The sequence below is a fragment of the Trachinotus anak genome, unplaced genomic scaffold (genome assembly GCF_046630095.1).
Source record: "Trachinotus anak isolate AG129_WGS33_773 ecotype Australia unplaced genomic scaffold, CSIRO_AGI_Tana_v1 ptg000005l, whole genome shotgun sequence".
Taxonomy (NCBI): domain Eukaryota; kingdom Metazoa; phylum Chordata; class Actinopteri; order Carangiformes; family Carangidae; genus Trachinotus; species Trachinotus anak.
The window spans coordinates 2216306-2238408 of record NW_027273856.1 but is presented as its reverse complement, the minus strand read 5'-3'; the positions used below and the strand labels follow the sequence as shown (position 1 = coordinate 2238408).

The 22103-nt window shown below is 41.9% G+C and overlaps 1 protein-coding gene across 4 annotated transcripts in view; it reads left to right on the top strand.

Annotated features, from left to right (window-relative positions):
• Positions 1-10071: 10071 nt before the first annotated feature.
• The window catches only part of LOC139621305 (ADAMTS-like protein 1), a 102465-nt gene continuing 90433 nt past the window's right edge, over positions 10072-22103 (top strand). For 2 of the 4 annotated variants that reach the window (XM_071477659.1, XM_071477654.1), the window contains exons 1-2: positions 10072-10203; positions 10398-10567. In XM_071477659.1, coding sequence (XP_071333760.1) covers positions 10514-10567 — 54 coding nt within the window. In that variant the 5' untranslated portion in view covers positions 10072-10203; positions 10398-10513. Of the gene's footprint in view, positions 10204-10235; positions 10568-22103 lie in introns of those variants that run through there. The other 2 variants (XM_071477656.1, XM_071477655.1) reach the window with 2 other exon arrangements.

Below are 22103 nucleotides of genomic sequence, written 5' to 3'. Positions count from 1 at the left end.
CAGGAAACTTTCCTCCAAAAATGGAAATATACAGTTCCCTAAATTACAGTCTAAATTACATGCCACATTTGCCATACAGCATCCGAACTCTGGGATAGGGCAGAGAAAAGTTCTTTCATAACTTAGTCAACTGTCATCTGTGGGCTCCAAGTTACAGAATCAAAATGTGTTTATGTATAAAATTAATTCATAAGGCTGTTTCATCTGGTTGTATTTTCATGCTGTACACAATACTGCCACTGTAAATACGGTGTGTACCCGTTCTGCTCATATAATGCATAAAATGAGAAGCGCTTGTAGCACTCTTGCTGACATCATGGAATTGGTTTGGATTATACAGATATTGGGCTGGAGGATTTGCTGAAAAATTCTAATGATCTAGATAAAGGTCACAGAGAGGGTCACGCAGGGTCCAGGTAGGTAGCGTGAAATGCATGGAGCCATTTTGAATATTTAATCAGTCAAAGATAAAATTATGCAAGATTGGAAAGTGTGGACACATTAGAGATAGCTGGTACTATAGCATGACTGAGGTGATCACTGCAGGAAATAAAGCACTTTATACATTGTACATTGTACTGGATGGCAGTATTGGAAAAAATCAATCTTTAATTTATCCCAGCACGGAGTTCAGTTGTGGATGTTACTTCAGATTACCTCTCATTTGATTCTGTTTGAGGGAAGTTCATGCAAGACTTTTTATGCTTGATTTGATTCACTGAAGAACTGAAGAATTAAGAAATACTGTATAACTGAAAACACACAATGGGCCTATGTAAGTGTACCACACACACACACACACACACACACACACACATACAGTGAAAGATACCACGTTGTACTGGACATTGATCTGATCATGTTTTATTGTCCACGTGATATTCTATATGTGATGTGATGGCAATCAAAGTGCAACCAGTTGATCAAGATTCATGACTCATCAGGATGACATCATGAAATCAGTAATATTTCTATTTGGCTTTCAGAGGCATAACGTCTGGTTCTAAGATAAAAGGGCTTAAATAATTACTGCAGATTCAACATCTTTTAAACCTGGGAATGTTTATAGTTTATGGAGCATGAAAATGATTCTGTGTGGGGGCATAAAATCATGAGCGTCCACAGTTTCAGTGAAGACATGTTTTAAATATTTACAGGACGTACTGGTTACAATATAATATAATTGCCTTTGGAATAATGCTTCATGGGCTGTTTGGAGTGGTTAAATGTTCAAGTTAATGAGATAGATCATTTAATTTTACCATAACAGGCCCTTTAATGAAGCAACCAACAACCTGGACCATATAAAAAAGAATATTTGTGATGTTTATACTACAAGGTAATGAATCTTTAAATTCTTTCATTTACTTTTTGAACAGCACAGTTCATTTGAAGTGCTACAGTTTAGTTGAGTACTGTTTCCATGCCGTGCTCTTACCCACCTTCTGTTAATACACCTTGAATTCAAAGTGACACAATCGGGCTCATTCTGGTTCAGTGTCCTAACTTGACTTGTTCTAAATCATGTGGAAATCTCTCTGTCTGTGAGATCAAGAGAAAAGTTCAGCGGTTAACCTTTTAGTCTGACATCATTTCTGCTCTCAGGGAGGACGATGATTTCACAACAGAGGCACTAAATGTTGGGATTAATTTTTAACACACATTCTGAGTGAGTCAGACGCCCAGTAACTGTGAATGAGGCGATATGAGATATTAATATGACAAGAGAGAATGAAAATTGGTCTGTTCAGCTGAGCTGTCTGTGTCGTAACTTTTCCCTTGTTCTCCATGAACAGGTGTATCTTCACCATAAGCAGGAGTCATTTTATTTAAATTCAAACACTTGGTTAAGTGCTCACAAATGTGTAAAGTATGAATGAATAATTCATATAAATCAAATACAGTATATTGAACAACAATGCACATGTTGTGACAGTAAGACTGTTATCCAGTGGCTAAACCATCCATCACTGCTGGGCTTATTACTGATATTTTGTGAGCTTATTTCTTAGTATTTAGATATTTAGGCCACTAGATGGCAGCAAAGTAGACAAAGTTCTTACTCGACTGAAACATGTGGCGTCACAGCCTGTGTGAGACACCTAGTGCTGTCGATAGTGATGACTCCAGTGAGACTTTTATGGGGGCACGAGTATCTCAGAAGATTTTTCCCCAGATATTGAATTAAAAGTGAGCGGCTCTGATTATAACTACAATCACATCTAGTTTCTTTTTATTCACACAATACGAGTGAAGCATCAAAGTGACACACATACAGTACAAGTGAGCAATGACAGGAGACAGAAGAGAGACCGTTAGAACACAATTAGATGAGAGAGTAAATATATTCCTTAATACAGGACAGAGAAAAGAGGAGGAGGAAAAAGCTGATGAAGATCGAAGCCCTTTCTATTCTTCCTCTCTCGTTTGACAGACAGTTGGGATGAAAAGAGAGATCAGTCATGGATGCTCTGCTCTCCCAGTTCCCCGCGTGCGGGTGGCTGAGGGGTTATAGATTCTGGGCTGGACTGGAGAGAAGCTCCTCACATGGCGTCCTGCTATTGTGCCCTCTGAGACAGGTAGGGCCGTGGGCAGCGAGCCAAAGCTCCTGGCTGGGTAACAGATATCTGTGGGCGACTGGGAAAGTGTCACACCTCCGGATCACACACAGTCAGAGGCGCTGTGAAGAAAGAGCGCAGACAGGAAGAGAAAGAGAGTGGGAGAGTGGCTGTCCTTTCATGCTCTTTTAGATCATGAGGGAAGGAGGTAGAGAGGTGGCTTCAGAGCTGGGGAGACAGACAGTGACATGTCTTTGGTGCAGCGGTATGCTTTGGTTAACTCTACCCTCAAACGGTGTCACACAGGGTAGCCTTGGTGACAACTGATAGATAGCTGGACCGTCCACCAAACCTGTAACAGGGCACTGTGGAAACAGTTAATACACTGGGATTATGAATGACTGAGTCAAACTACAAATACACTTTAGACATACAAATTATATTATACACAAAATTATATATTTGATCAGATGATGGAATTAAAAAAGCCTCTTATAGTCATAACTGTGGCCATCCTGACTCTGAGTCATATTAACTTTGGACTTGCCACCTCTGTCGTCAACATTTTGAAAACGCAGTGTTTGTCAGGCCGAGCATCACAGCATCAGAAAGCTTCCAAATAAACTTCAGCTTTACATACATTAAACTAGATATAACATTAATGTCTTTAGGAGGCTCACACTTCTTGCCCTGATATGCAGTTTCTGCCCAGGAGTCTGTTGTGGTGACTGCAGAGTTTGCATGACGCAATTATTAGAGTAAGATCCAGGCTGAAAAATACCAAAAAAGGCAGCTGACAGTCATTTCCTAAATGTTTACTTTATATTTGTATTTAATAATTTGATAAGACAAGTTTAACTTAAAAGGCGACCAATCCAAGATAAAAAGGTGAAGGTCAAATTCTTTTAAATCTTCCTCAGTTAATATTTGTTAGTGTTAAGCAAATCTTCATTTTAGTCGTGTCACTGACTACAGTCATGGCTGCAGCTGTTTGCTGAAAGGCAGCCATTATCTTTTATAACTGCTTGTGTTTAGTCAGGATAATGTTTAATGTTGTTTTTTTTTATTATATTTGCTCATCCAAATGACTTAGTAACATGATACAGTGTAATTATTGTAGCTATTACGGGAACAACCTGGAAAAGGACATGAAATGAAGAGCGCTGCCATCGTCAAGAAAGGCCTGGGTGTCATTTTGATCAAGTGGGGGTGAACTAACTGTTGGCTGTGTTCTTGTCAGAGGGAATTTATACCAGAATTTCAACATCTGGGGGCCAAAATAGCTACAAAACGTTTTCTAGCTCTGCTGCCAAATTTGGCACTATTATTCTTCCTAGCTTCACCCCAGCCGTGGCGCTGGAGAGGTCGTGCATGCAGAAATGAATTACATCTTAACAAGATGATGGCTGCCCTCTTGAAATAACCATTACTTCAGCCTTTATAAATCAGGGATCTACACAGACAATATTTGTTTAGCAGGGTATTAACCGCAGATTTGTAGCAACAATATAGACAAGGGTCTTGTTAAGCAGGGCTCTGTGCACCTGTCAGATGTAATCCTCAAATAATGACTTCGGCTCATTAACTACAACATCCTAGTTAACTGTCTACATCTCCCACTGAGAGGATCTAGACAGAAAATGAGTCAACAACTGTACAGGGTTAAAAGTGTGAGAAAAGGTCAGTGTGTGACCAGTCTTGCTTTGAAAATTAGATCCTCCATGCTTCTGCAGGACCACACCCTGACCCCACTTCCACCGTGATGATGATTTTCAGTAATGATTTTCTCAGCAAGGAAAAAAACCAAGTATCACATTGCATCGTTGGAAAAGCGTTGTTCTGGTCGCTGACCGGTGAGGTGCAGATATAATTGCCGAGCTGGTCAGCGAGCCCATACTTTGAATGGGTCAGATAGGAGGTGAGACAATGACCACAGAAGGCTTTCCCTCATGTGGCTGCAACACTGTCCTACATGACCCTGCCATGTTTCGACAATATCCCGTCACAGGCCATTTTCACAGGGCCGTGCTGGGATTAGCAGGCCGGCTGTTTGTCCTGGCAAAGGGGCAGCAATTCACAGCTATATTTTCTGGGTGCTGTTGCTGACAACCAGACCGAGTCCTAGTAATTATGATATAATTGAGAATGATCTAAAACTAAATGTCCGAGCTCTGCTGTCTGAGCCAGTGTTTACAGAAAACAGCTGCTTAAATAGGCACTTAGAAGGAATTAGAATAACATTTTTTATGTCCCAGTGTGTGAGTGTGTCTCTGTCTGTGTGCAAGTGTGCATATATGCGTGGGCTGGCTATTTGGGCACCTACACAGACAATCTCTTTGTTTTGGAAGTGTTCGCTTAACTCTTTGGGGGTAGACAGGAGCCAAGAACAACGTGGGAAATGGGCCCTTGCTTCATTTCTGCTTTCTCTCCGGGCTTTTCGTTTGCAGCCTCTCTGTCAGACGGACATTCAGCTGGCCTCCAAAACAGTACCTGAGGCGTGCTGAAGTTTGGAGAAACGAAGGGAACGGGGCCTGGACATGAGCGAGGCCGTAACGGGAACCGAGTGGCAGCTGACAGCCGGGCCAAGCTGTCTGTCATTTCCCTCTCTTTCTCTGTCTCTTACACACATATGACATTGTCAACAGAAGACATGCCCCGCGCCAGAACTCTGCCCAGGTGGTCTCTCCGGGTAGCCAGTGCAGTACAAGATGCTGAAATGTGAAACGACCACACTGGCAGGAGCAGAATTCGCTGTGAGGTCTGGTTCGATGTTGAAGTGTTGCATGACTCTCAGCGTGAGCCAGCTCTTACCATCTCCTTTCAGCAATTAAGTTTTTTTTCCATAATCCAGGAAATAAAGGATGAGTCATACGAATTGTGATGTACTGACACAATATCAAGTACACATGTTTATCAGTATGCTCCAAAAGCCTCGTGGAGCACCTGACTAATTACAGTGGTCGAACAAAAATAGCCGAGCCGATGAGATTCGTTTTCAGGAAGCTGAGTCAAATGAGGGGACAAAGACAAACCACAGGAACTACATATTTGTTCAAAATTGAGTTAAGACATCTGTTTCATTACAGTATTTTTTTTTTTTTTAAATATTACTATTCCGTAATAAAAATGTAGAAGTCCTGTGAGGTAAAGCTAAGAGGTGAGTTAGCCATGGTTAGCCTTACTGTAGCTAAAGTTAAAACTAAATTCACTCACTGATTTTCCCCTCGCTGGTGCCCGCAATTGAAAAATATTCACTCTGACGAACTGACATCTTGGTAATTCACTTTGTAATTCCATTAACTAAATGAGTCAGTGACTAAATGCAGACGTGATAGAAAAAACAAAACAAAGCCAAAATCCTGCCAAAGCTAACTAACAATAGCTTAGCATATCTGCAGCTGCCAGTTCAGCCTTTGGCTCTGCTTCCTTTCAATCGCTAATTTAAATGTATTAAATTGTAAATGGATGTTATTATTGATTTCTATATAAAAAGTAGGCAGACATACAGAGGCCCTAGCAAAATGGAGGCATATTTAATTCCTGTGGGTGGTAAATAATCAAAGTTTATTATCTTAAGTGAAAAAGAAAATGGACTAAAAAGCTGAAGCTGATTTTGTAGTACTGTTCTCTGCACTTATTAGACAGAATAATCTACCAAGAGGACTGAAGGTGAAGGTGAAAGAGAAGGTGAAGAATGTGCTCCCGAGATATCGTGGATGAAACTGATCCCAGGGGATGTTTAGTTCTCTATGCCCTAAATTTCTCTGTTCAACTCTTCTGCCAACAACCAGCCTGCAGGAGATTTACTGAAACAAAAGACACACTCATCTACAACGAAACAGTGTCCTTTTTTCTCCTGCTGCTCTGTCTCTTTCTTACTAACTGCTTGATTATTTCCCTTTGATTTTTGCTGTGCTATAACATCCACAGACACTGTATCTCAGGGTAACTTTAGTTAATTCGGAAATCCTAGATTTGTGTAGTATGATGCCTTACTCTTATTGCATGAAACTTGATGCCAAAGTTTAGGCAAATTAATGAATATTCAACCACCGTCATATTTGGTTTTAGCTGTAAGCCGGGATTTGTATGTAATTAGATATTTCCCCGAAGAAAGAGAGAAAAAATGATACCCACGGGTTGTCAGACAAGCTGACCAATCACTGGCAACAGTGTGAAGAGTGTTGTGCCCACTGTCTACATATTTGACTGGTGGTTTGTGGCATCATGCCCTCAAACAGCATGCAGTGGATATGACATGCCTGATGGAACGCAAAGCCTGCAGCTGAAACAGATCTGCGCTGACAGACAGACAGGTTACTGTACCCTTAGCAAGCCTGGCATTCCCGGGACACTGTGGCCCAGCAATGGCAAGAGCTTTCGTTTCCTCTGGAGTCTCAAGCATGAGCAGACACACGTACAAACACACACACACACACACACACGTACAGATAGTGTGCCAAATTCCACAGAGCAGTAAAGGCAATCAGGGACAGATGAGAAAGGCAACCATGCGGTGGTAAACTGCATGCCGAGGGAGTTGAAGCTATAACAAGGTGCCACAACAGCACTCAGGGGAGTTTGTGTGCTTTATGTTAAAGGACCACTTCATATGCTTATTCACTTTCTTGCAGAGAATTTGCTGAGAAGATTGTCACCTCTCTGATATGTGCAAATTGCCCGTTAGCTTAGCTTGGCACAGAGAGTGGAAACAGGGGGACCCAGCTAACCTTTCTCTGTCCAAAGGTTAAAAAAAAAAAAACCCCACATAACAGCACCTCTTAGGCTCACATGTTGTGTTAAATGTTGAGGTGAAACAATGACAAATGGTGGTTTTAAAGGGAATTATGTGCAGGATTATATCTGGACCAGGCACAGTCACTTCCTGGTGTCTTTTCACTGTGGAGGCTACATGAAATGACATTAAGCAATTATTTAGTGAGATTTAGAGATGCTGTCGGGCCGCTGGGTTTTTGGTTACTCCAGTGAAGCTAACTGTTTTCCTCTGTTTCTGGTCTTTATGGTTAGTTAAGCTAACTGTCACCTGGCAGTAGCTTCATATTTAACAGCCAGACATGAGAGCGGTATCACTTTTCTCATCTAAGTCTTGGCGAGAAGGCGAATAAAAGCATTTCCCAAAATGGCAAAGTATCTCTTTAATCAAGTGTCAGCCCTGGAGATGTTTGCTTTGGGAGCTAAATCTGTTGCAGAAGCTGCCTCTTTAATACAAAAACAAGCTGGCTGGTGTCCCTTGAAGGGCATTTTCTCTAGCTGGTATCTGGCAAATTCCTGCCCTCTCTTTGAACACATGTGACAAGCAGCGCTTTGACTCTCAGGCCAAATATCACTGATCAAACGCTCCTGTTTGGTGTCAGCTAAAGGGAAACAACAAGCTTACTCATAAGGGGGGCGCTGACCTGCTCTGAGTATGTTTAGTTAGAAAACCAACACATGTAATGTACATACTATGGGCCCATTTTGCACTTGTAAAGTCATACTTGTATGCCTGTCTGTTTATGCAGAGTCAGAAGGAAGTAGCTGGGTCTAGAAGCGTCACTGAGCGTCCAACGTTCAGCCCGTCGTTGCATTCAAACAAAAGATCTCAGCTAAAAGACTGTCATTAGCTGGTGCCTCAACCCCTTATTTGTCTTCCCACACAGAACAGTCCCTGTAAGATCGGTTGAGCAAACAACTGACAGATGCTATTTAAGCTCGTAGAGTCCCTAAAAATACATTTGTGCCCGGGGCAGTGATTTTGCAACTCTGCTGATGGGAGCTTTGAGCGAGTGATCCCGCTGAACATGTCCATCAATAAGAGCAACAACATTTGTAACATGAGGACGTGGCTTAGCTATGCACCGCCAGACACACTGAATGTAAACTATTCATGTCTCGAAGCATTATCTACTGCTTGCTCTAGGCTTTGTAGGGTGTCTGTGTTGCTCTCAGGGTGCCGGGGGTGGTCAAAGTTCAGCAAGAGGCTCCCACACTGGACTTTTCATGATGTCAAGGAGCTGTTAGGGGTGATAATTTAACTCTGAGGTGGAAACGCTATGAATTCAACATCCATCTCAGTGTTCAGGTAAAGATTTTTTCCACTGCTGGGGAAATAAACATTTACATTCCTGTGTTTGGTGTGTTAATAGAGATTAAGCTGAATTCAAGCCTGCGTGTAAGGCAGCAATTCAGGTAGCTCATACCATACATACCTGTTCTATTGTGTGCCTCTCAAAGGGCATCTCCCTCAGCCCTTTGAGCTTGGCTGAGGACAGTTGACATTTTCTAGGAACATTATTATTATGGTGGCCCTGGACAGCTTCAAAAGCGACAAGCAAGGCCTAATGCCCTACCACTGTGGGCTAAGCTTCAAAGAACGTCATGTCTCTTAGTTTAATAAAGGTATGGGATCAAAAGGAAGAGGAGCTGCTGACCCCATCTATCAATTATAAAACAAAATTCCTTCCTCACTGAGGGTGGAAAATTGTTGCTGTGGTCATGTTAACTCAGTAAAAAATATAGTTTATTCTTACATATGATAGGATCAAAAAACCACAAAATAAGTTTTCTGTTACAGTTTATGATCACAGTTCATTCACTAGACTCAAAAAATTAAAAATATCAGCTCAGGCCAACATATGACCCTAATTTGAACCAATGTTTACTGCGTGGGAGGCAGTCGTGTCCAAAGATACACTGCAGGGCTTCATTAAATCGCACATAAAAATATGATCCACTTCAAAACAGAGGAAACTGCTATATTTATTGAAGCCGCCAGGGAATGACATGGGTCTCATCAAGGTAAATCAGAAACAACAGTGGATTTCAATCATATGCCAGCAAAGGCCAGGAGTATGAATGTCTCATTCCATCCAGTTGATCTCAGTTCATAAGCAGTCAGAGCTTGATTCAGATAAAACTCTTCTTGACCTTAAATGGCACATGGTTGGCAGCATGGGCTGTCTAACTTGAAAGACTAATGCATTTCATACTTGGGACTAAATCTAAAGCTACGAAAAGTAGGTACAATCCTCAACCGGTGCACGGCACACAGTCGTCTGCATCCATATGGTGCACGATCTCACTGCAGCCTACGCACATGATGCACTTGGGGCAGGAAGAACACAATTGGGTCTTTATATCCATTTCTGTCCATTTGTGAGTATGCATGTTTCAAGCCCTTTGAAGGCCTTTGTCAAAACCACAAACACAAATCAGGCTGCTGAGGTGAACAGTGTGTGCATGCCTTGTTTACATGTGTCCTGATCAAACTGCTCTATGCAAAATCCAATAAAAACAACAGAGCTGAATTTGAGCAGGGACAAGTAGTAGCAAAATCAGACACAACCAGCAGCAGAAGTCTGGAGCAATCATGTTGAGTGGGAAGAGATTAAAGACAGACCTTTTCTGCACGAGAACTTCAGTAAACTACAAACAACCCCACTTTACCTGCCAGTGCTGCAGGTTATTGTGTGTGCATGCTCTGCTAACTGTGCTAACATCAGCCAGCGCGGCCCGTCATTAGGATGAAAGTGCGTCCAGCGTCGCCCACGGACAGAAAACCACCGAGCATCACTGAAAACGCTGCGTGTCTCTGCAGCCTATCAGCGCGTCAGGAGCCGGGAGCGTGTTTCTTTAAGAATGTAAGGTGGGTGAGCCCCTTTTTCCTGACGCACGCCTGGTATGCAAACATAAATTTAGCAGCAACGTGTTTTGCTGGGGGAACAAAATATCTGGAAGCGACCGTGAAGTGTCATGTCGTCTCCGGCAGTACTTGGCTGACTTTTACCACCCCCCCCCCTCTCTCTCTCTGTCTCTCTCTCTGTGTAAACTGGAGCGCAGCGCAGGGAGGAGAGCGGACCCATTTCTGCCTGAGTGACTGGGCAGACTGGGACACACGGACAGAGAGAGCTGTCTCCCCACGCTGTGATATCGCACTGAACCTATCGGCTTCAGAGATGACAGGAGGCTGTTTCTGCACGACCGGGCTGCTCCTGCTTGTCTGCGTGAAGGTAAGCGGCCGCGGTTTCTTCTAATTAAATACAACTTTGCCAGTCATTCAACATTTGAGGGGGAAGCGCGTCGCTTCGGCTGGGGACAGATGCGTTTCCGAAGCTGACGCACCACCAAGCTGTTATCAATTCACTGAAATTAACGTTATTTTTAACTTTTACTCAATTTATTGAGACACCTGTTGCTTTTAATTTGCCCTGTCCTCTGTTTCTGAAGGAAAAAAAAAACATTGTTGTAACAAAACAGAGACTGAGCTGCTTTGGTTGTAAATCACATTTAAAAAAAATTACATTCACATATAATTTATTACAGCTCTGATGCTCCAGATTTATACAGGAACCATAACTGGCACCTAAATAACTTGGCTTGCCAGGAAACCCATTGAAGCCAGCCATCAAATAGAGATTTATTGTTGGCTTTGATTGATGATGCATAAATTAATGTTATGGAGTAGATGCTCAGTGGTCTTCATCCTGCCCCAGTGATGCTGGAACAGGTCCAAGGCTGGTGCAGTGGATGAGACGAGGAAGAGTGTGCTGTTGTCAAGTCTGAAGTGATGTTATGTCATAGAAAACCACGGCTGGATGGTATTAGACAGTAAAAACTCAAATATATTAAAATGCTTTGATAATCTGTGATAATGTGTATTTGAACTATGTCAAGCAGCAATTACACAACAGCGCTGTAAAGTCGAGAGGCAGACGTGACTTTGCCTTGCACTCACAGACCTGAAATTTTAGAGATGGAGAATGGGTCATCCTTCAAAAGGTCACAGCTTATCAGTCCTGCATTGAACAAACTTCTTAAATCAGTACGCTCAGCTTGCACCAATCACCACTTGAGTGGTTTCCTCATGTTATCTCCCACAGGCCTGTCATGCACACGCATCAGTCATGCAGGCCAAGTTGTGTAAAAGCTGACACATGCTGCATAACGGCACACCGAGAGCTGAGCAAGAGCTTTAAGTGGAACACAAAGCAGTTGTTTGGCCTGGAGACAGACTTCAGGGCTCAAACAGAGGGGCGGGATGCCACTGTCAGCATGTGTAAATGACCACGACAGGTGCTAATAGCACTTCAAGGTGATTTGGGCTTTAGACACCCTGGCTGCCATATAGTCCAGCTGAGCACGTCCACACTGTAATCAGTGAATGTCAGTGACAGATAAGCACTCGAGGCTTTGCAATATTTCCAGGCCACTGTCCAGTGCTGGCGAGGTTATATTACAGTTTAAATATTGGGTAGAAAATCATGAAATGGCACATAAATTGTTTTTGTATGAGAGCGAGCATCGGTGTAGGACTGCTGAAGGTCTGAAGAAGGATGTTTGATTGAGTTAGTGTAGACTAGCCCTTCAATTTTGGACAAAATTATCCCCATTACATAATATTGAGCACTAAATTAGATAAAATGACATACGTGAAGTGAGTCACTTGTATATTTCAGATGTTTTCATCATGTTAGTAGTACTCAGAAGGGTGTGTGTTAACTCTTACATGAACAGAAAATTGTCTGCGATGAAAGTGCATTATAAATGATCGGATTCAACAAAATGAGCTGCCCAGTTCAGTGTCCAGAGTGTTTTGAAGTGATACGCCCTCAAGCTGACTTCTGCGTTACAAGTGGCGATGGCTGGATTATTTTGCGTCTCTGTCGCATAGCGAGACTGAATAATGACTCAGTTGGGTTTTTGCTCAAGTGGTCAAGTGATTGCCAGCACATGACAAGATTTCCCATCTGTGCAAGGAGTGACTGTGCAGCATGAGTCAGCACTGGACATTTATCTGTTCACACACACCAGAGTGACCCACTGCTTTGCTTCAGAGACCAGGGATCAACAAGTGCTGCCTCCCGGGGTCTCTGCTATGCACTGGCCTTTTCTTTTCATCCTCGCTCTTAGGTCAAAGTCTCTGCATTACTATTTGACAAAAGAATGAGACTCTATATTTGTGTGTATGGCTGAAGTTGTGTGATATGTGTGTGTGGGCCAAATGGCCCGTGGCTCCAACCCTAAACGGAATAGACCTTCCTTTGTGGGTGACATAATGACATACCTCAAGTGATTCTTGGAGGGTCTTGCTGCTCTCGCTCCATTCCCTTGATTTGTGCAGCAAAGTGGAACCTTCCAGAAACATTTTTTCCTTTTTGCTGGATGGGGATTTGAAGGTGGCTGTGTGCGCGGGAGGCTGTGCCCTTAAAAGACACCCAAGCATCTCTCTGAGCACCAAGGTTGGTGGTTTTTAATAATGATTTGGCAGCTGCTGGGGCTATGGAGCAAAGCAAATCCTCGTTGTTCTCTTCTTTTGGTACTTCCTTTTATGTCCCTCTCACTGTTTTTGCCCTTCTGTGCTTTTTTGTAGAAGTTGCATATTTCTAAACTGTTTAAATCTTAATTTTGTATTTGCCAGTTGTTTTTTCCAAAATGTAAAATCTGTATGTTTGAGTCCAACTTATTATCAATTATTAGCTACAAACATTGTAGCTGCTCCAGTTCCTAAACGTCCATTGTTAAAAAGATGTGAAGTTACTTCTTGTTTCCTGAGCCATTCTCCTTTATCAAGTTATTTCAATAAATGTGATACCAGTACTCTCTTTTTTCCAGAATATAAAATCTGTAAATCTCTCTGTGTGCAACTAATTAAGATGAATAAACTAACGTGAACAAACAACGTAGTGCCTCTGCGCCAGTTGTTAAAAGTTCATTGTTACTAAAATGTATGTCAGTCCTTGTTTCCTTCTCCTTTTTATGAAGCGTTGTTAACCGTGTAATAAAATGTATTCTGGCCCATCAAAGTTTCAAACAGCCTGACTGCAATAAGGGCAGAAAATCTTTTGGAAATGTTAGCTAGCTGAGCTAATATTGGCTAACGTTAGCTAGTATTACAGTAAAGGCTTGCCGCCGCTTTCACATTAAAATGTATTTATTAACAAGCCAAAGCAGGAAGAGAAATATCAGTAGGTGTGTTTCCATTAACCTGATTAGTGCTCAATTTGAAATTGTGAACTTTAAAACAAGTAATGGAAACAGGTGAATTTTGAAAAAAAAAAAAACAACTTTTAAATGTTGGAAAAAAATGTACAGGCCTGCATGAGGTGGTTTTTCAGACTATTTGACAAAGCAAAATTGAAATGGAAACACTTTTTTTTGCATTCGAATCATGGCGCCTGCCATTCAGGAACGATATCGTGACAGGCGAAAACCCAGCTTTAATCGCATAACATCACTCGGTGGAAACGCAGACCATTTGCAATTGTGTTTTATCCACTTTTCTAAAAAAATCGCCTCTTTTTTGCACATTAGCTTCCCACTGCAAATAAACAGAGCGAAACCGAAAACTGTATCTAATGTAGTTTGTTGACTCAATCTGCTTAATAAGGTCATTATTGGCACCTACTGACAGACACTTAAAGTTTCACCAAAAAAAACCTTTTTCCCCAACAAGGTTTCAAGTGAATAAATTAGAGTTTCGCAATACCTGCAAATAAATCATAGCCGGCAAACAAACTTTGACAATGATATCTCTATTGAAGCTGATGATTATGCTTCTTTTGGGAGTTAGTGGAAAATGACATGTTTTACGGTTTTCAACATTTGATGGATACAAGTCAGCTGCCAGACTTCCTCACAGTGTTTGGCTGCCACTCTCACTTCACTACAGGCCTTTCTTCTAATTACTCAGCTGGAATTCAAAAGAAAATTAGCCAAAAAAACCAACAGATTTTGATGTTTATTCAAGGAAATGGTCCCTCTCAGAGTCTAAATGCAGCCAGCAGAGTGTATTGAAGTCCTCAGGATGGGGAAGCATGGGGGTCTAATGGCAGGATTAAGTGGGGTCACGGCGTGCAAATGGTCCCAAGTGAGCGACCGTCAACAACAACATCTCTTGTTCTCTGAAACACGCTCCTCTGCTTGATCGCTTGATCATAAAGACCACAAACTATCCAATTAGCTTTCAGGAGTGCCTTTGTTGTGGATGCAAGTGGAATGGGAAGTGAATTAATTCTGAGAGGGATTGGTCCCACTTCAGGAGCAGAGGATAAGGCTTCAGAGAACATCTGGCCAGTGATGGATGGATGGAGCAAGTTTTTGGAGTGCGTTAACAAGACCGAGTGTTTTCAGTTACGCAGCAAAAGCCTTCATACTCATCTCATTGTTCCCATCTGGGCTTAATCTGTGGAGTGAGACTGAGGGTTGCTTAGTGTGGAAGTGCGGAAGTGTGTGTGTGTGTGTGTGTGTGTGTGTGTGTGTGTGTGTGTGTGTGTGTGTGTGTGTGTGTGTGTGTGTGTGTGTGTGTGTGTGTGTGTGTGTGTGTGCAACGTTACTCATAGTCCAAGGCCAAAATTCGCTGGTACTCATGTTTACACAAATTTGCCAGGGTACCCAAGAAAAATTTCACTTTCTTGCTCTTAATGTTCCTGGCACAGAAGCAATTTTTCCGGTGTGTCCTATTCAGGTGTGTCGGGATACAGATCTTCCAATCCTGGAAACCAAGAAAGCAGGCATTCATCCCTATAAAGCCGGCCCAAAAGGAAGTAGCTTCACACCATTCTCAGTGGGCCAATGAAGGAAAAGTCCTGCAGAACAGAACAAGAGATGGCAGCTTCTATTGAGTGTTGAGTCCCAAAGAAGTTCAGTTTCTACAGTAATTTGCAATGAACCAATAGCGAGGCTTAGGTCTAGCACTCATCTCCAATTTGTATTTTTTCTTTTGCCTCATTACAAATTCTGGTACTGCCAGTTCCTTTAGTTCAAAGAAGCCATTGTAGAATAAAAAAAAAAAACCTAATCAGAGATTTTGCAAATGGAGAAAGTATAAAATTAGACCTGGCTGCTTTTTCTGGTGGATGAGCTTGTCTCTGGTTTTGTAATTTGCAAGACTGTTTCCCCCTTTTTTCATTATCCGAGTGATGATGTACACTTGTTGAAGAGGCAGATAAATGAAACTTCTAAGAGTGCTTTTGTCTTAAGTTTCAGATCCTTATTTTTAGATGAAGGGAGATCTTATTTGCAAGTCATATCTCATTTGTGAATCTGTACAAACATTGAAGGGTAAAAAGTTGTGATATGTGCCAAGCTGCTGCTTCACATGTCATGTATAGATATAAGAGCAGTATCAATCTACTCCTCTGCCATCAAAGAAGTAAATCAATGTATTTCTGTGCTCCAAACTTCTTAACAGCAGAAAATGATGAATAAACCAGGCCTTGTGAAAATTGAAAAGATGTAAACAGAGTATATGACCTTTGCTGTTTTTCCTCTCCAAAATCTTGTGGAACTTGATAGTGTTGTTTGTCTTTCAATCACTTGATGCTGAGTTCTAATAACATGCTGTGACTGACTGCCCAAATCGGCCTGTGCCAGTAAATGGCATAACTCGCTGGAATCATGTTGCATTGCGTGTGCCAGAGTGTATGCAAGAGGGCATGTTGTTCAGGCTTCAGTATCAAAAAACAAGTTTTTTGTGGTTTTATGTGGCTCTCAGGAAATGGAATATGTCTCATTGTGCCACATGCAATACAAAACTCTGATTTCATATCAGACTGCTGTCACGCATTGATAAAGAACTGCCAGCAGATGGCAACATTACAGCAGACGGACCTTTTGTGTCCAGTTCAGCAGTGGCGGCCTCTGTGGCTCCCACGCCCATCACAGATACTCAGCTCTATTGTGATTTTGCAGGTGGCTGCCCTCTGTCCCCTCTCCGCTTCCTCTGGAGCCCATTGTGAATGTATTTGTTCCTTCATCATGAGGTTTATTTGTCATTGCCGAGCTTGAAAGCTGAGCCTCTGGCATCCTGTTCCTCTGATGAAACATCTTGGGCTCCATCTGCAGCGGGCCCACGTCCCCTCCATCACTGTGATTGAGCGTTGTTGTTTTATCCTGTTGTGTGTTCCTGGACGCCAGCTCAAACTTCATTTGCAGCAGCCGGGGCCCTCTGTGCATCATCTGGCCTCCACATTTTTCACACACACAGCCGATCTGAAAAGCCACAGAACCTTGCAGTCGAGTGACTCTGCCTTGGCTTGAGCACATATGTCTAGTTCTGTCTGTTCTGTTCTGACCCGGCCTTGACCTCAGATCCGTCTCAGGGTGGGATTGCAGCAGGAGTGCCGGGGAGTGGTGTTAACGCGAGGGGAGAAGCAGTGCTCGGGACCCTCTCGTGACACCTAATTAGAGGGGAGGGCAGGTAGGAGGTGTGTGTGTTTGTCTGTGTTTTGAAACAGTACTTGGGAGGATTGTCAGGAGAGAGGAAGAATCCAGATTTGACGCTACAGAGGGAAGGAGGGAAGAAAAAAGGAAGGAAGAGGGGAGGATAGTAGAGGCAAAAAGGTCAAGAAAAATAGAGAAAAAGAACAACAGGACAGGATAAAAACATCTGAGAAATGTGCAAGATGATAATTACACTTTAGCCCTTTAGCAGTGGAGTCAAGTTAGAGGACTAGAGGAAAAATTATGTCATAAGTATTAGAGGAATTGATGTGGGACTTACAGGTCAGAGCCAAGACCTTCGTCATATGTAGCAGGTGAAAAAGAAGAACATCTCTGTCAATGGCAAGGGTTAAATAAAATGCAGTAAAATACAACAAAAGCATCACAGACTTGGAGGCTCGGCAAAGATGGAAGCAAGTAGATAGAAAAGATAGGACAGAGAAGAAGAGTGGGATATTTATGGGGTGATAGTGATGTGGATTTAGGTGAGAGGAAGAGGAGAAAAAGGACACACACAGACACAAGGATGTCAGTAAAAATGGGAGAGAAAAAAGAGCAATATTGATGGAGTGAGAAGGGAAGAGTTGTATGAAGCATGCATGTAGAGCAAGAGGCCAAGCAGGAGTAATGTAGAACAAAGCCACCAGCATGAGGTTGGAAAGTAAAACATAAATATTCAACTGCAGCTTGTTGGAGAAAATGGAGATACAGTAATTCCAGATTCACTGACTGGTTGACAAGCATGAAAAACAAACACAACACCAGTTATCTTTCTCACTGACCTCACTTTTTTTTTGGAGAGGGGAAGAGGAGGTTGCGTACGAGTGTGAGAAAGGTTATGTGTGAGGGGAAAAGAAAGGCTGGACAGCTAAATGCAGTGGAACCATGATTGACTGAGGAGCTGCAGCGCTGGTGTCTGACAGGATCTCCACGGCTGGCTGTGGCGAATGTTTGCAAGGCTAATGATGCTTCCTGGGGTTCTCACATCTGCTTCCCCCCATGGCCACATGTGCTTTGAGTAAACGTTGCACTGCCATGACTAAACACTGGAAACCCCATTACAAATGATGTGCTATTAGGATTACTATGCATACACCCACAGAAGCTGATTGATGAGCATGTAATCATGCATGCTCACAAAGTAGGTGTGTGTGTGTCTGTTGCGTGCAGCTTCCTGTAAATATGAATGCCTCAGTGTCCATATTGACCTGTCCTATGTTTACCTGTTACAGCAAAGGTGCAGAGGTGGAAGAGGTATTCAGATCCGTAAGTAAAATTAGCAATACTGCACTGGAAAAATGCTCCAGTAAAAGTAAAACTTGTACATTTTATATCATTTAAAACTGGAATTTATTCAGCAAATCAATTTAATGTGTTCACATTTGTCAGTGTTACATTGTTAGCGACCAAAATCAACCAGGACTGAAATCATAAGCTTAGAAAATAGTTTGTCATTTTGGGCAAGATGCAAATTCTTTAGATTTACATGAGAAGATCAACACCACTCTCATACCTGTCAAATGCTAAATGTGAAGCTACAGCCAGCTGTCAGTTAGCTTAGCGTAGCATAAAGATGGGAGAGTGTTGACAAGACGTGTCTCAGTACTTCAGTGATCTCTGCTTGGTGGATTATGTTACCAGTGTATGTTTCCAGTTTTTATGCTACGCTAAGCTAACTGGCTGCTGGCTGTATAGGAGCTTAATATTTGATAGACAGATGTAAGAGTGATATCACTCTCCTCATTTAAATCTTGGCTAGAAAGTAAATAAGTGTATTTTACATTTCATAAAATAATACCTTGAAATGCCAAATGTTAAAGGTCCACCTACTTTCAGCACATTATATTATTATATTTAATATAATATCAGATTATTATTAAGCAGAATTTTACTGTTGGTTTTAATCAATGTGGAACAAATTTTAACTACTTTAGTTTCATATGATACAAAGCATCATATTTTAATGTATTATACATACATATACTGTATATACATACATATTTTAATCATTTAAAATGATATGCATGTAACTGTAGCTGTGGCAGTTACTTACTTTCCACCACTGCAAAGGTGTTTCAGTGTGCGTCTGTAGTCTTGTGACTTCTGTGTATATGGTGTGACCATGGAAGCCAAAGGTTCATCCACCTTCCTCATTCCCAGGCTGCTCACAGGGATTACTTAGGCCACGGTGCCCTCTATGAAATACACTTACATGCACTTCGCACACACATGCACGCACTGGGGTGAGCAGTGAGACAGCACAGATGTAGTGGCCATAGAACAGCCTTGTTAGCCCCTGTAAAGAGGTCAGGGTCTCCGCTTTGAGGAAGCCCCTGCTTGGGAAATCTGTGTGGTCTTGGAGGTTTTGTGTATCAATATCTTAAGTGTGTTTATGTGGGTTGTTGATAAATTAAAACCAGCTTTACATTGATTGAAAATAAAGTTTAATGCGCACAGTTGCACATGTATTTTTGGTGATATTTGGTTCAAACTTTTTCAACTGGAAAAAAATGTCTCTTCTGACTCTGGAGGCGAGTCTGAACTGAGAGCGAACTTGACCGTGAACTCTAAATGAACTTTATTGAAGTTTTATGTTTTCAGAAAGCCTGTACGGTCCTGTTTGTGTGTTGTGCAGTGATTGATGCTTGACCTCTGAAAATAATTACCCCTATGAGAAAAATGCACCTGTAGGTCACTGTTCTCGGTCATCGGCCCGGGGACGGCCTTTTTGTCTCGTCGTGGTGTTGCATTTGAAGTGCCACTGTGGAATTCTGTCCCAGCATACCTCTGTGTGGTGACATCACCCACATTGGTGTCTTACTCTGATCTCAGTGTGTGGGGGGGGGCGTGGGCGTGTACCACATGCAAAAACCGTCTCACATGCATGCACCCAGCTTGTTGGAATCTGTCGTCCTCCGGTTCGAATCCTCTCAGCACTCCCCCTCCCTCCCCTCCTCCTGTCTCCCTGATGACAGGTATGCAGCTTGAAAAGTATTTGGCAACCATGACCTGGAAAAGTGCACATTTGACATTGAGCATGTCACTCACCCTTCATTTTCCCCGTCTCCTTCACTTCAGCAGGACATAATGCCCTCTTAAATGCGGCCTTTTGTGTTATCAGTACAGTTTCTTCTCTCATCTCAGCGTGATTTGCTTCATAGCTGGAATAGTTGGGATTTTGGTCACCAGGTGGCCTGTGAAGCCACCGAGATGATATGACAGATAGTGGAGTCGGCTTTATTTGAAAGATCCTAAACTGTGTGTTCATATCATTTAAGCTGAATGTTGAGAGACAGATGGACTGACAGACAAACAGAGAGACCTGCAGACAGACAGTAAACTAGCTGAGGGGAAGGTGCAGGGCTTGTCTTGCTTCTTGGAGGTTGCTCTTAAATAAAATCATTGTCAACACACTCAGGCCTGAACAAGTAAATTTATGCTGTATTTCATTGAAAAAGTAAAGATTAAGGAAATGTCAGAAATAAAGAATCTAAATTTGAGTAGTAGATGATTATTTTTCTTCTATTCTGCTCCATTAATCATCTCAACACCCCTCAGATTTATCTGTGATTGGGTCCCTATCCCCTGATTGGGAACTACTGTTTCCTGTATTCAGGTCAAATAGGCTGCAGCTGATTATTATTGTCATTCTTTATTAATCTATCTATTATTTTTTGATTCATATATTATTTATTATTTTTATCTGCAAAATGTTCAACAGGAGAAGCTGTATCCAATCCAATGATCAGCTGACATTTTACTCAAAGAAAAGAAAAAAATACATAAAAATGGCTCATTAAAAGTACTGGTGATTAGTAGGCTAGAGGAGGTAGGTTCAAAGGTGTGGCTGAATGTCTGATGTTTCCTCCTCTGACCATCTTGATATGCTCTGCACTTTCACTGGCCAATGTCACGCCAGCAGCGGTTGTGGGCGTGGCACAAGGCCTGATTCAGAATTTCTCAATGAGGACGTAAATGTATGTGTGCTTCCCCTTTTTAAACTTTTTTTAAACTTTTTTTTTTAAACTAAACTTTTAAAAAAAAATGTTTGTTCAACAAAATATTAATCAGAATGTGTATGCATACTTTAAAGGGCATCTGAGTCTGTCTGTCCCATAATTCTGTTTCCCATCTTAATCTCTCTATGCTAACTTTAGATGACATTATTTAGCTCAGAATCTAAAGTTTGACTCAAAGTTTAAGTGGGAGATCGGTAAAATCAGTTATTCTTATCATTAAACAATAAACCTGCTGACATTTAAATTACTGCAGGAAAATGTCTGTCTGCTCATCTGTCACACTTAATATTTTGTACAATATTTGCTTCTGGTGTACAACACTACAACATCACACTGCTGAGTGGATGCTGAGAAGAACTCAATGGCCAAACAAGGAGACATACATCTCCATGTATCAAAGACGTTTAGTCTATTATTGACTTGTTTTCTTAAGGTGGAATGAGGAAGAGTCTTGCTGAATTTTGACTGACACAGAGAGAAAACAAGGATGTTTTGACTAACACAAAATGGCAAGCTGTGTGTGTATTAGTACAAAGTGAATGAGAGCCATATATGTGTGTCTTCTCAGTGCGTCAGGAACAGAGAAAGTTGGTGAAAGGTGTGTGTGTGTGTGTGTGTGTGTGTGTGTCAGTGCGAGACAAGTGTGTTAGCTGACGTTGATTGGCAGGAGGGCGCAGCAGGAATGTGGCTGGCTGCAGCTCTGTGTGGGACAGGCACAAACCGCTCTATCATCGCATGAGAGAGTAATCATTACGGGCAAATCATTACATGATCAGAGGGAACCAAGTCTGTGCCAAGTATGCATCGCCCTCGAGAAGATTGTGGAGAGGAGGAAGTCAATAACAGTGAAGGTTTGATGGAGAGAAAGACAGATCATAAACAGAGAGAAAACATGTATGACATGCATAAGATGAAGATTTTCAGATAAGATTTATGTGAAAGGAGGAGGGGGGGGTGCAGTTGAGGGCTTTTAATGTGAAGCCACAGCAGTAAGAAATGTTCAGTTTACATTAGCATTAAGTTGATAGAACTCTGACATAATGTAAAGTGAGGGAACAGCAAACAGTGAAGCCGATGATAAAATTACATGCATACATCATTTCCTGTGAATCCCTAGTGCCTATAGTCAGTTTGAATTCAGTGCAGAAATAGAGGACTACACCACTAACAATGAAAAATAGGAGAGGTAGATACACACCACTGCTACAAACGGTATCATTATAACTTAACATTTCTGATAGAAAACTGTGCAATTAATCCAGTGTAAGAGGGAAAACATGTAGTGATTAATCATTTACTCATACTG